The 14,272-nt window shown below is 37.7% G+C and overlaps 1 protein-coding gene across 1 annotated transcript in view; it reads right to left on the bottom strand.

Moving 5' to 3' along the window:
* Positions 1–11,771: 11,771 nt before the first annotated feature.
* Positions 11,772–14,272, bottom strand: part of LOC126484892 (tubulin polyglutamylase complex subunit 2) — a 157,284-nt gene continuing 154,783 nt past the window's right edge. Inside the window, exon 6 of the mRNA XM_050108490.1 lies at positions 11,772–11,834. Within this exon, the coding sequence (XP_049964447.1) occupies positions 11,772–11,834 (63 nt within the window). The remainder of the gene's footprint in view (positions 11,835–14,272) is intronic.

The following is a 14,272-nucleotide window of genomic DNA, read 5'->3' as shown; positions in this document are numbered from 1 at the left end:
GGGATGATATTGCCGGCATATTTGAAATTAATGAGTTAATTCAGAATAAAATTCAAACAATTGAGAATTGTAATGACACTGATAGGCAGGACCTTTTTGAGATTTTACAAGCACATTCCACAGTTTTTACTCACAAAACAGGAACAATCAAGGGATTTCAATACCAATTTCGTGTTCGTGAGCATACTAAGTTTTGTGTTAGACCATACATAATTCCGGCGCATTATAGGGACCGTGTTAGAACAGAAATACAATCTATGCTTAATGAGGGCATTATTGAGCCTGCAGTAAGCTCATACAACAATCCATTACATGTTGTTGAAAAGAAAAATGGATCGATCAGACTTGTCTTAGATTCGAGACAAATCAATACTATAATCATTTCTGAAACAGACAGGCCGCAAACGTTGGAAGAACTTCTTCAAAATTTTAATGGCGTAAAAGTGTTGTCTTCTATTGATCTCAGATCCAGCTTTTATCAGATCGAACTTCATCCAGAATGTAGAAAATACACAGCTTTCCTTTGTTTCGGCGTTTGTTATCAGTTTCGGAAACTTCCTTTTGGTTTGAACATTTCTTCGGCAGCATTCATTCGCGGGCTAAATTCCATTTTACCTGAGTTCTTAAAACGTCACATCACCTTATATGTGGACGATATTCTAATAGCGGAAGCTTCATGGGAACAACATAATCGCATCCTCAACAGTTTGTTACGTATTTTTGCAGCATCTGGAATTACAGTTAACTTGGAAAAGTCTGAATTCGGTAGGTCAAAGGTGAGGTTTTTGGTACATATTATTTCTTCTGAAGGTATTCAGCCGGATCCTGAACAGTTAGAAGCAATCAGAGCCATTCCAGTTCCATCCACAAAAAGACAAGTCCGCAGTTTTCTAGGTCTCGTAAATTTTTACCGTCGTTTTCTGAACATGCAAATTCTTGTTACACCAAAACTTTGTTCTCTCACTGGAAAAAATACTATTTGGAACTGGGACGAACAAGCACAGTTGGAATTCAATTCTTTGAAAGAATCGCTACTTAACGCACCAATACTAGCTCATCCAGATCTGTCACAAGATTTCTGCCTTAGCACAGATTCTTCTAAAGTCGGTCTTGGTGCCCATTTATTTCAAGAAGCCATAGAAAATGACACTACCGTTCAGAAAACCATTGCTTTTGCTAGCCGAGTGCTAACAAAATCTGAAAAAAATTATTCCGTTACTGAATTAGAAGCTTTAGCTATCGTTTGGGCATTTAACAAATTCCGTTTCTTTCTTTCTGGTAAGCACGTAAAAGTATACAGTGATCATCGTGCATTACAATTTCTTATGTCTTCAAAATTAAATCATGACAGGTTAAAACGTTGGGCATTGTTTCTGCAAGAATTCCGCTTCACAATAGTATACATTCCCGGCAAGGAGAACATTGTTGCGGACGCACTGTCACGCGCACCGGCTGGGCTTGAGAAAAGTAACACAGAAGGCAACCTCGAGAAAAATTTCAGTATTCTTTACATTCAGAAAGTCGCCTTTGAAAACTTCATCACCACATCTTTAAAGGACATTGCTCATGAACAAGATAAAGATCCGATTTGGAAAGACATCAAAAGCAAATGGCATGAAAAGACACATACACAGATTCGGCATTATTATCTGGTTAGAAACAACATACTGTTCAAACGCTGCACTGTTGATGACAAGCTATGGGTGCTTTGCATTCCTGACGATTTTGTTAATAAGCTCATTTGGTACATTCATTTCAGCTACGCACATTTTGGTCCACGAAAATGTTATCATATTCTTCGAATGACTTGTTATTTTAACAATATAGAAAAAAGAATTCGAAGAGTCTTGTCTATTTGTAAACTTTGTCAAAAGGCGAAACCATCTACTGTCTCACATCGTGCTCCGTTGTTTCCTATTATTCCTTCTAAATTAAAAGAATTTGCTGCTGTTGATCTCTTGGGACCGCTTGTCAGAACATCTAATGGATTTTCGTACATTCTAGTCGCTGTTGAACTTACTTCAAAATTTGTTTCTTTCACACCGTTACGTAAAGCCACTGGACGGTCTGTATCCAACGCCTTTGTTAAAAATTTCTTACATGAAGTTGGACACGTTAGTAAAGTCATTTCAGATAACGGACCGCAATTCAGATCTGCTGTTTGGTCACGCATGCTTCGCAACCATAAAATCAAACCCGTTTTTATTTCATTGTACTCACCACATTGTAACCCGTCTGAACGGATTATGAAAGAAATCAATAAGCTTTGCAGACTTTATTGTCACAGAAAGCATCAGCATTGGGACAGATATTTACACTTATTTCAAAACGTGCTGAATGAAATGCCTCACGACTCCACTGCTTTACCACCTACTCTTGTACTGAAGAATGAAGAACCACCGAACAGAATCAGAGAGCTTGTACTTTTCCCGAATACACGTAAACTTCGACACAAAGACATAATTGAATGAATAGTGGTTAGGGACTCTGATTTGTGAAAAAGAATGTTGGAAACCAAGCATCGTACTTTAAGAGTTATGAAATGTGTGTAAATGTGTGAATGTATCACAATGCCGGCGAAAATTTTTTGGACAATGTTATATTTACAGGATTGATTTGGCTCTTAAAAATATAAAATCTGCAGCAGACAAAAGGAGAAAACTACACGGTAAAGCAAATGCAAAGAAATTGTATATTGGTCAGAAAGTTCTCATTAAAGCTCATTCATTGTCACATAAGAAGAAACACTTGAGTCACAAATTCTTTCTAGTTTACAATGGACCATACAGAATCCGACGTATACCACATGATAATTGCGTTGAAGTTGAAACTCTGCGTACTAGGAAGAGTAAAGGTTTACACCACATTTCACATGTAAAACCATTTATTGAGAGGTAATCTGCTTTTTAACTTTGTCTTTGCCATAAAACTTTTCACTTCACATTTCTAGTATGCTTTGTCAGACTTAAGAAACTGTTAACATGCAACAATGTTTGAAGTTAAATATCCAGTCTAGAACCTAGGGAACATTTTTAAACAGAAATTACGATTGCATTGTTATAGTGAACAGACGACACAGTGTTGTATTTGTACATTCTTGCTTGTTAGTTGCACGATTACGTAACGACTATAAGGCTCACATACTTAGAACATATACTGGCACTGCTAATGAGATTTTCATGCAACATTTTGGTTTACTTGAAAAGACATTCTTTATTTGAAGTACTTTCTGTGGGATTAAAGATGACTTAGCACTTGGTATCTTTGACAGCTACACAATTATATCACGACGCTACTAATGTGTGACACAATTTACATTGTTGCTTTTGTGCTGTATCTGCTTTATATCTGCACAGTTTTTCTGAATTCTTCTGGAAAGTAAAACATGTTTTAGTAGTAACGTTTGTGGTATAGCTACAATGAGACTGCCTTTTCCGTAGCACAACAATACGTTACAGCACAGTACTTTCTTCATCATGGCAATAAGCGTAATAACTAAGATATCTATACGCAAAGCATTTCACTTTTGTTTGTCATGAGGTAAGTACATTGGCTTCTGCAGAACTTAGCTTTTGGAGGACGACAACTACGACACTTCCACAGAGATTATCTTACAACAAGACGCACAGTTTAGTGCTACAGTACATGTATTTGAGTGATTAATTTTATACTTAAAACATTTATTTTTAAAGGTTTTTGAATTACAAAGAAAGTTTTCAGTGATACATTTCATTTCATTGCTGTAATCTGTAACACCTTAGGGTATAATTACATTAATCCTCAGGGGGGTACATGCTCACTTTGTGTACCATGTGTTTGGCAAGCACAAGGAGCCCTAGCTAATATGGTATTTGCTTATACAACTTTACACATCGGTACCATATTTCTCTAACACACAAATTACACAGCTATCTGATCATTTAACTGAGAGATAAACATTTTTTTACTACATCAGTGACACATGTTTACGCAATTACACAGCTGGGTAACTTCACACTTATGAAATTGTATTTTGTCTGTACTTTGTGAACTGTTCATATTTTTTTTCAGAACCATTGTGATACTATGAGAGCTTTGAATGATGTATTTGGTATGGGATCATGATTTTTAAAGTACGTTTGAGGTAGATGACACTATTGAAATGAGCAGAGAATTTTCTTTAGGTTTTGAAATTATTGCATAAAGCTACGACGTTTTTGAGATTTGACTGAGGTGTTTTGATGTTATTGTTATGACGACGAATATGTATATGTGTAATACGGTAAGGAGTAATGAATAGTGGTTAGGGACTCTGATTTGTGAAAAAGAATGTTGGAAACCAAGCATCGTACTTTAAGAGTTATGAAATGTGTGTAAATGTGTGAATGTATCACAATGCCGGCGAAAATTTTTTGGACAATGTTATATTTACAGGATTTTGTTTCTACATTTGTAACGCAAATTCACGACCTATGAAATTTTTATATGAGACTGTCACTGTAGTGGAAACTGCTGTCGTAAATATTTCGTTAAGAAAGGTAAGTGACCTTGGCGTAATGTGTTTTTGGCGCCCAGCTGAAAGATAGGTCTCTGTAAGCACCCAGCTGCGTGACAGACGCCTGAAAAAAAAAGCCATTAGTGTGTGCCAGAGGCGCAGGTGGAGAAGAAAAAAAAAGGGAGGCCATTATCCTCGCTATTGACATTCCTTTGTAGAAAGCATCGTAAATACGACACCCTCAAACTTGAAAACATGATTACACTGTGGAGCTCTTAATTTATGATATTTACTAAAATGCCTAATGAAACGGAGAAACATTTCAAGGCTATTGTCTTGCTAATTGAGAGAAATGCCATATGGCTTGCCTTTATGTATTTATTTACTCATTTTGTTTAATATCTAGTTTCTAGCTGCACTGCAGCATTGGTTAAAATAAAATTTTATAGATGTAGTAATATAAATATTTTCTGTCTACAGATCAAGTAAATAATAATTTTTTTCAAAAAATAATGAGGGAGCACAAAAAGACGTTTACCTTCACAGGAACTGCATTCATAATTTTCTTTTCAAGTACTTGGTAACTTTTTTGGTAGAATAACTTCTGGTGGTGCACAACTTTAATTACATAGACATTAAGATGTGAATAGACATTTCCTTATCTGCATTGTTGTCTTTAGTGTAAAATTTTTTCTGTTTGAGCTTTGTCATGTTTAGGTACTAGTTATATCATTTGCTTCTGCTGTTTGCCAGGCATAGTGCTACTGAATTTTAATTTGTGTTACTCTGCTAAGCCAGTTTACTACTGATTTATTTTTCTTGTTTGCTACTCATTGCCTTATATTAGTTGTAATTTATGCTGCTTGCTTCACCATTTGTATTTTTGATCGTTGCTGTGTGTGTTAATTGTTTTGTGCTGCTGCATTGCCTCGTCCCTTAGTTTAGCATCTGAGCTCAGTAGATTTAAGTTAGCTTAAGAGGGGGTAGACTACATAAGAAACTGACTATGGACAATAGGGAAAAAATGCATTGAGAAGTTATACGAAAAAAAAGTACAGGAATCAGGTATAGATAGGACTTTTGGGAATAATGATGAACCAAGGGAGATCTCCATGCAAAATACTGCAGTAAAACAAACCCTGTCCTTTTCCTTTTCCTTTTCCTTGTGCTATGTGTGTATGTACCATTGTGTATTTGTCTTTTTCCTGTCTTTAAGTGTTTAGCTAATAAGATTTATGTTGTAGAATTTTTCTAATACTATGTCATTTACTTTGTAAAGATGTTTAGACATTACTTGTTCTGCTTTGTTTTAATGCTCATGTGTGAAATTGATGTTTCGAAAGTTATTCTGTTCTTTTATGTATGTACTTATGTCATAATTCCTGTAACACTGATGTATATGTTTATTTCTATTCTTTTGTAAAGCCTATGTTACTACAATTGTTATCTATATTGCTATGTTCTTTAATGATGTATTTTGTACCTTTGTAATTGTATTCTCATGTTATAATATTGTAATTCACACCAGTTCATCAAATTAAGTAACTTGTAAGCATTCATTTCACTGCACACATTTCTGTTGGTCATAGTAATGCACAATATGTAAGAAGTTGGGATTGATAGTGTTTGCAGGTGTGTTAATAATTCAGCAAGGGACTGGATAACAGCATTGCTGGTTCTAAGGACAATTCCAAAAACTTTGTGAGTGCACAAGTGGTGGTTATGGACTTGCTACATTATCCGCAAGACTCTTCAATGGTGATTGTGCACCTGCACAGTCACAACAGATGGCTGCTGACCATCTCTACAAGGACTGCAGTGGGTCTGCATCTTTGATGACCAACCAATACCATTATTTCTACTAGGACTACAGTGGGTCTACACCTTTGATGACTCACCAATACCATTATTTCTACAAGGATTGCAGTGGGTCTGCACCTCTGGTGGCCCACCAATACCATAATCTCTACCAGGACCACAGTGGGTCTACTCTGTGATGACCTACCTACCAATACTCTTCAAAACTTCGATTGACTCTGCTGTGGGTTTGCTCTGTTGTGGCCCATGACCTGTCTGCATGTCAAGAGTCAGCACTGTCTTTCCGTTGGAAGGACAACACTACTTCTTCAAGACTGCATGGAAATCCACTACTTCTGTGTGCAATTTCTTTTACTAATGAGACTTTGTGAAAAAAACTGTAATTACTATTATGATGAATGATCAGGACCATCTTTATGGACTGTGAACACTACTTCTTCAAGACTGCATGAAAATCCACTACTTCTGTGTGCAATTTCTTTTACTAATGAGACTTTATGAAAAAAAACTGTAATTACTATTATGATGAATGATCAGGATTATCTTTATGGACTGTGAGAAAATTTTAGCTTTTGACCAACATTGTATCAATGAGTGTCTGCATTTGATTTCTTTGTTATTGTAATTATGAAAAATTTTTTTCAAATCTGTATTGGCCACTGCCCAAACCAATTTGTAAAATTTTTTGTGGGGAGCATGGGGGCTATGTAAGTAGGCTGTTTAGGTTTTTTTTATTGGTAACGCCACCTCTGTATGAAAATCACTGGCTGTGCTGTGTGCAGTCTGTGGCTGCTTTGCATTGTTGTACTACTCGCCATTGTAGTGTTGGGCAGCTGGATGTGAACAGCACGTAGCGTTGCGCAGTTGGAGGTGAGCCGCCAGCAGTGGTGGATGTGGGGAGAGAGATGGCGGAATTTTGTAGTTTGTCATGAACTGCTACATATATTATGACTATTAAGGTAAATACATTGTTTGTTCTCTATTAATATCTTTCATTTGCTAACTATCCCTATCAGTAGTTAGTGCCTTCCATAGTTTGAATCTTTTATTTAGCTGGCAGTAGTGGCGCTCGCTGTATTGCAGTAGTTCGAGTAATGAAGATTTTTGTGAGGTAAGTGATTTCTGAAAGGTATAGTTTAATGTTAGTCAGGGCCATTCTTTTGTAGGGATTTTTGAAAGTCAGATTGCGTTGCGCTAAAAATATTGTATGTCAGTTTAAGCATAGTCTAGTATAATTGTTCAAAGGGGACGTTTCAACCTGTAGACACCATCCAAGCTCTGTTTGACTCAATGCCCAGGCGTATCAAGGCCGTTATTACAGCCAGAGGTGGTTGTTCTGGGTACTGATTTCTCAGGATTTATGCACCCAAATTGCGTGAAAATGTAATCACATGTCAGTTCTAGTATAATATATTTGCCTAATGAATACCCATTTATCATCTGCATTTCTTCTTGGTGTAACAATTTTAATGGCCAGTAGTGTAATAATGGTGCATATATGGACTAGATTCCATCTACTCCGTAAAACGTTATCTTTTCTCAATTTACTTGCGGAAACATATTTCGGCATATATATGTCTTCAACATATATCATTATTTTTATTGAATACCTTAATCACAGATTTGTTTGGCGAGAAGAAGATCCATTCGTTTTGATTCGGTAGACTGTAAATATTTTTTATTGTTTCGATGTTATTTTCGCCATGTACATGTTTCTCGGATAAAAAAAGATACAAGACCATTGGATACGTCATTTACCAACCTCAATGATAATTTATTAAACTTTTGCTTCGTAAAACATTATGTTTATTTTCTTATTACATCTGTGACTGCTCCCCCCCCCCCCCCCTCCAAAAAGAAAAAGAGAGATAGAGAGCCATGGAAGGCTAGCCAAGAACACGAAGAAGTTTCTTACAGACTAAACAAACTTGCGATTCCTGGTGTGCAATCAAACCTTAAAAGCTAAGAACCACATAAAGAGATCACAGATGTGCTAATCATGGTTGGGGAGAAAAATCGAGAGCAACTTGTGGTTTGCAAAGCTCTTTAACATTTCTGCGAACACGGTTACATTCCGCTTTGATCCTGTAGGCGAGCCGCAGCACCTAAACCAAAGATAAATTACACTCAGCGCTAGCTTCCGATTACGTTGGTATTTTCCAGCTCATCGACGGACACAGACACACAACGAAATATCATAGGGTAAAGGCGGGAATTATTTATTCCCCTACATTATTCTTATTGTTGATTCGGCAGGGAAGGTGTTATTGCAAGGTCTGTTAGCGCTTTTGTGTGTCTGGCTTCCGAACCATGGACGCCAATCCGTTCCACGTGTATGTTATGTCAACAGTTTGACTTCATTATTTTCCTTTTCATATTAAGGGCCATATACGTTAAACGAAGGCAATATTCGAGAGATATGACGAAATGTTGTCAAAATCGAATGGGCAAATCACATCCCTGATCTGACCAGCTGTCTCTGACATGAGTTAGAGAGGCTGTTACTGGCAGACCAGATCGATCCAAAAGTCTACAATTGCGATGGTCAGGTTGGAGAGACTTCATGACATTCATGGCAACTCAGTGGAAAGTCTTCCCCATAGGGTACAGATTGCTTCATACATAGATTTCTATGTAACGGGGGCCTTCTGTTGCAAAAAACAACCAAGAATTAGTTCAATGTCTCGATTTGCTTGTATAGCTAAAGGCGTAGCGCATTGGCTCGGCAGTGGTCCGAGCCAGACACACTGAACGAAGTAGCGGAGTGGCTAGCGCACTGGACCCGCTTCTGGCCATCCTGATTTAGGTCTTCCGTGATTTCCCTAAATCGCTTAAGGTAAATGCTGGGATGGATCCTTCCTTCCTTGTCATCCCAGATATACTGATTTACATTCCTTGAACTCTAGCTGGTATACACCTGCTCCTTGGTATTTATCTGGATTGCATGTTGTTAGTAAATTTGATTGGAGTGTGCGTTTTGTTCTGTAAGCTACGTAACCCTTGTTTCCGTAGAATATTTGCTGTCTTGTGTGTTGCTTTGTATTTGTATGTAAGAGTGTACCATTTTTTTCTGTTATACACGTCATGAGTGTTACTGGTTTGTCTTTCTGCGTGTGCTGTAGTGTCTGTGGGGTTCTTTGGTGTCTGTGTTCTCTGTTTCTTTCCAGTTTTCTTTAGTTGTGTTTTAATTTTTGGTTGAATTTTTGTACTATATGGATGTTGTGACCATTGTTTGTGGCTATGAGTTCTATTGTTTGTAATTATTTTTCGTAGTTTTCTTTGTTGAGTGGGATGTTATTTAGTCTGTGTAATATGTGTCGTAAGGCCGCTAATATTTGATTTTGCAGGTGGTTGGATGAAACATGTACAATTACATCTGTGGCTGTTGGCTTTCTGAAGATATCAAATGTGTATTTGTTGTTGTCTCTCTTTATTCTTGTATCCAAGAAATGTATTTGCTTTTGTGTTTCTTTTTCCACGGTGAATCGAATATTTTTATGTATGTTTTTTACATCTGTATGAAGTTTATCAATTTTTTCTGTTGGTTCATCTACCATACAGATTATGTCATCCACATATCTGTACCAGTAAACAATTTTGTATCCTTTCTTTGTGACGACTGTATCAAAGATAGTGTTTTCTATGTGGCTAATGAATATGTTTGGCAGTTTTTCAGAAACTGGGGATCCCATTGGAAACCCATCTTCTTGTAAGTAAATTTCCTTTTCAAATTGGAAGTAATTTTGGGATGTAATTGCTTTGAAGGATTCAGTTATTTCGTCAATATTGTCTCCAGGTAGTTTTTTGTATGTCAGTAAGGTTCCTTCAATTAGTTTTATTGTGTCTGCAGTAGGTATTGGTGTACATGTAACCAGGATAAATATTTAATGAATCTCCCTCCCCCCCCCCTCTCTCTCTCTCTCTCTCTCTCTCTCTCTCTCTCTCTCTCTCTCTCTACCCTCCCCCCTCCCCCCCACATACACACGCAAATAAATATCCACATATAAAAAAGAATGACACATCTACACACAACAAAATACAGACACAAACACACACGCACACAGAAATATCCATTTAAAAAATCAAGAAAGAACGACACAATTACACACAGGAAATACACACACACAACAAATAAAAAAATAGCAAACCACACACACAACACAAACAAAAGATGACAGATAAACACACAACAACAGTTGGCAACACTGCACACCGAAAACACACATATTGATCACAAAACGTAAAGTGCAAGTGATATATGCAATGTGACAGATGTGGGTGAATGAACGCCAGAAATTGACCAGCTGGAGCATGGAAACTAACGAATACGTCTCCAGGACCACAAGCATGAGTTAACAGCGCTAGAAATCATAAGTAACATCGAACGATAATTTCATTTTACGAAATTTGTGTTACAAAAGTAGATTCTAACCTAAAAAGACAAGAACATAACACGACAAAATGTAACTTAGCAACATATTGTATCTACCACATAATACATCTATTGTATGTATAAAAAGAAATATGTATTACAGGCCACTGAAGATGCTTCACAAATAAAAGAAGCGAAACGCGTGTGGCAATAAATAAACTGCCTTCAGTTAGTTTCATAGACGGAAAATACCTCCACGAAAATACTTTTCGATTCTGCTCCCACCTTAGCCTATTAATCGTTAATCGTTAATCGCTAATTGATATGAAGTTCAAAGCAAGAAAGAAGTAAACAATTGTTTAACTCTTGAAGACCGATGGAAATTTTTTTGCCTAATTGCAACATAATGAGCTGTGCAGATGCCAGGAATCTACACGGACATCGAAGTTCCATGCTGTGACATCAGATATCTACATCCAGGTAGTATAGAGACCATTAGTTCTTACATCACTCACGCTCTTAATTTGTAATATATGTTCCCCAGTTGTTCATCAGTGTTCTACGCTCTTTGACGAAAGTTATTGTCTGATGATAACCATTTAAGCTGAAAGCAAGTTCACAAAATAAATGAATACTGTAAAACACTTTATGTTTTTCATTGATACGAAATTTCTCTGTCAGTTGGCCACAGAATGATGTAGGACAGGGCTTGGAATATCGAAACAAAATAATATCATAATTTTTATAGCTCATTTAAGGGCAGTTGTGTTACCAAAATGGAAACAGTTTATCTCATTCTCCCATACTGGCATTATAAAATCGTGAGGTGTGGAGCTTAGCTGCGTTATTCAGAAGAGTAACCGTGATAACTGCGCGTCGTGTCGGTGTTACTGATGATGAAGGATGTACCAGGGAGAGGGTAACATTCATTGCAGATACTTAGTCTAAGCCATTTTAGGAAAATCAGTGTTCTCTCAGAGCTTAACACTCCAGTTTGATGGACGGATTAACATATTGTGCTATTCCTTTTTGCACATCGAGGATGAGGAGGATTCATAACCCTGCATTTCATCCTCACTTTGGATTCCGTGGTTCTCTTCGCTGACTTCAGGTGTATGCCGCGACGGTGTCTTCATCAAGCCAACGAACAACATATTTCCTCATCGGTTTCTGCAGTGTAACAAGCACACATTTTTACACACAAAACGGGCAATTACTAATTTTTAACAGCAAACTGTATTCCACGGATTATCAGAATATATCTAGGTAGATAATTCTTAACTACTGTGTTACAGTTTCAGAAGAAATCACTGTTATGTATCTTTCGAGACTTTCCATACTTCGTTGTACATATATCGACAGTTAACAAACAAAATTAAAAGAATAGAAACAGACGTCTTTGTGCCACAGTAAGGCAAGGTAAATGCAAGACGTTAAAATGTGTGTGTTCGATGCAAGTTCTATAATTGATTCCTGACATGAACGAGTTCTCCGTTGTAGCGACAGACGATTTCAGAAAAATCGCTCTACTGAATGGTCTCAAGTGTGCTTTCCACCGAGGTTCGTGAAGTGTTCAATCAGATCTTCTAGACTTACAGGACACTCATTTGAACTCAATGACAGAGGTTTCAAAGCTGAAATTTGCTATCGAGAATGGATTTCATATATTGGCGCGTTTCCTTCCTGGACATGCAACGCAAAGCATAATATTAAACAGCCAATCACTTACCGTTTTGCGAACGATGTCTGACTCTCAGTGTAACAGTGCCTCAGATACCTTGCACGAAACGGTTGTTCGCAAGCTTTTCCGAATTTATTTTTCTGTGGATCTGTTATATTTCGTTGCTTGTTAAACGTCTCAGTTATCAATTTTATTGTAGTGAAGACCTGCTTTTTGCACAGCTTATTATTACATTTTTATAATAATGAGTCTGTAGAGATTACTTTGCAGTGACACAGTGGTACACGCTGACTATTCGTGTAACGGCGGTCAGAGTTCGTAATACTGCTGTTGCCTTTGTGTCACAGCGACTTAAAGTATCTGAGAAAATAAGCTATCCTGCCATATTTCTTCGTAGAGAAGAATATCTTCTGATTAGTGTAGAAGAGTGGGATTATTACGCCAAGTGGAATCTTAAAAGATAACCAAGCAATGTCGCCACTTAAAATAACGAAAATGGTCGACCAAATCCAGCAAAAACGAAGGTGACGGCGGTTGTGTTTTAGTGTTAGAAAGCTAGAGCCAAATGGTTCAAATGGCTCTGAGCACTATGGGACTTAACAGCGGAGGTCACCAGTCCCCTAGAACTTAGAACTACTTAAACCTAACTAAACTAAGGACATCACACACATCCATGCCCGAGGCAGTATTCGAACCTGCGACCGTAGCGGTCGCGCGGTTCCAGACTGAAGTGCCTAGAACCACTCGGCCACTCCGGCTGGCAAAGCTAGAGCCCTTCTGGATTTTATGTAATCTGAAACATCAGTAAAGTCTGACGTAAACTGCTACACATTTCGTAAATTGTGATGAGCCATTCAGAAACGAAAACGTCTAAATCTAGGAACTGAGAATTAACTTGATTCACGGCATTGCAGGCCCACGTACTATCAGCTACACTGTCATGACGGTTTGTATCTTTTTGAGAATGTTTTTTACTGCAGTAAAATCGTGCCCAGTGATCATCACCTCTTCCTGCATCATACGATGTGGTTCTTATCAACATTCTTCACATCTATTTGTTGTAGAAGCTTAGAACATATTCTGAGCTCAAATGTAATGAGATGCTTCAAACGGAATGACTCACTACATACCAACCAGCATGGATTCCGAAAACATCGGTCATGCGAAATCCAAGTGGCGCTTTTGTCATCCTGACATCCTGAAAGCCATGGATCAAGGTAGTCAAACAGCTGCACTATTTCTCGATTTCCGAACGGTTTTTTGGCTCAGTACAACATCTGTACTAACTATCGAAAATGCGATCGTATGGGGCGTCCAGCGATATTTGTGACTGGGAGGAGGATCTTTTGGTACGGAGGGTGTAACAAGTTGTCTTGGATGGAGGGTCATCGACAGATGTAGAGGTAACTTCGGATATGCCCCAGAGAAGTGGTTTGGGACCCTTTCTGTTCATGTTATATATTAATGACCTTGCGGACAGTATTAACAATAACACGAGAATTTTCACAGATGTTGCCGTTACCTACAAGTAAGTATTACGTGTAAAAATCTGCACAAATGTTAAGTCAGGTCTTCGTAAGATTTCAAAGTGCTGGATAGATTGGCACTTGTTTTAAATGTTCAGAAATGTAAATCTGTGCACTTCACAAAACTAAAAAACGTTGTATCATATATCAATAATACCAGTGAGTCACAATTGGAATCGGTCAACTGATACGAATACCTGGGAACTACTTTATAGGCATATGAAATGGAGCGATCACATTGGCTAGCAGTGGATAGGGCAGGTGGCAAAGACCGGTTCATTGGAAAAGTACTAGAGAAATGCAATGAGTGTACAAAGCACATCGCTCACAAATCATTCGTGCGACATATTCTGGAATATTGCAAAGTGTATTGGACCCGTACCAAACAGGACTAATAGGGG

This window comes from Schistocerca serialis, chromosome 6 (assembly GCF_023864345.2).
Source record: "Schistocerca serialis cubense isolate TAMUIC-IGC-003099 chromosome 6, iqSchSeri2.2, whole genome shotgun sequence".
NCBI lineage: Eukaryota > Metazoa > Arthropoda > Insecta > Orthoptera > Acrididae > Schistocerca > Schistocerca serialis.
The sequence above is the reverse complement of the archived record's forward strand: the minus strand, read 5'-3'. Positions and strand labels throughout refer to the sequence as shown.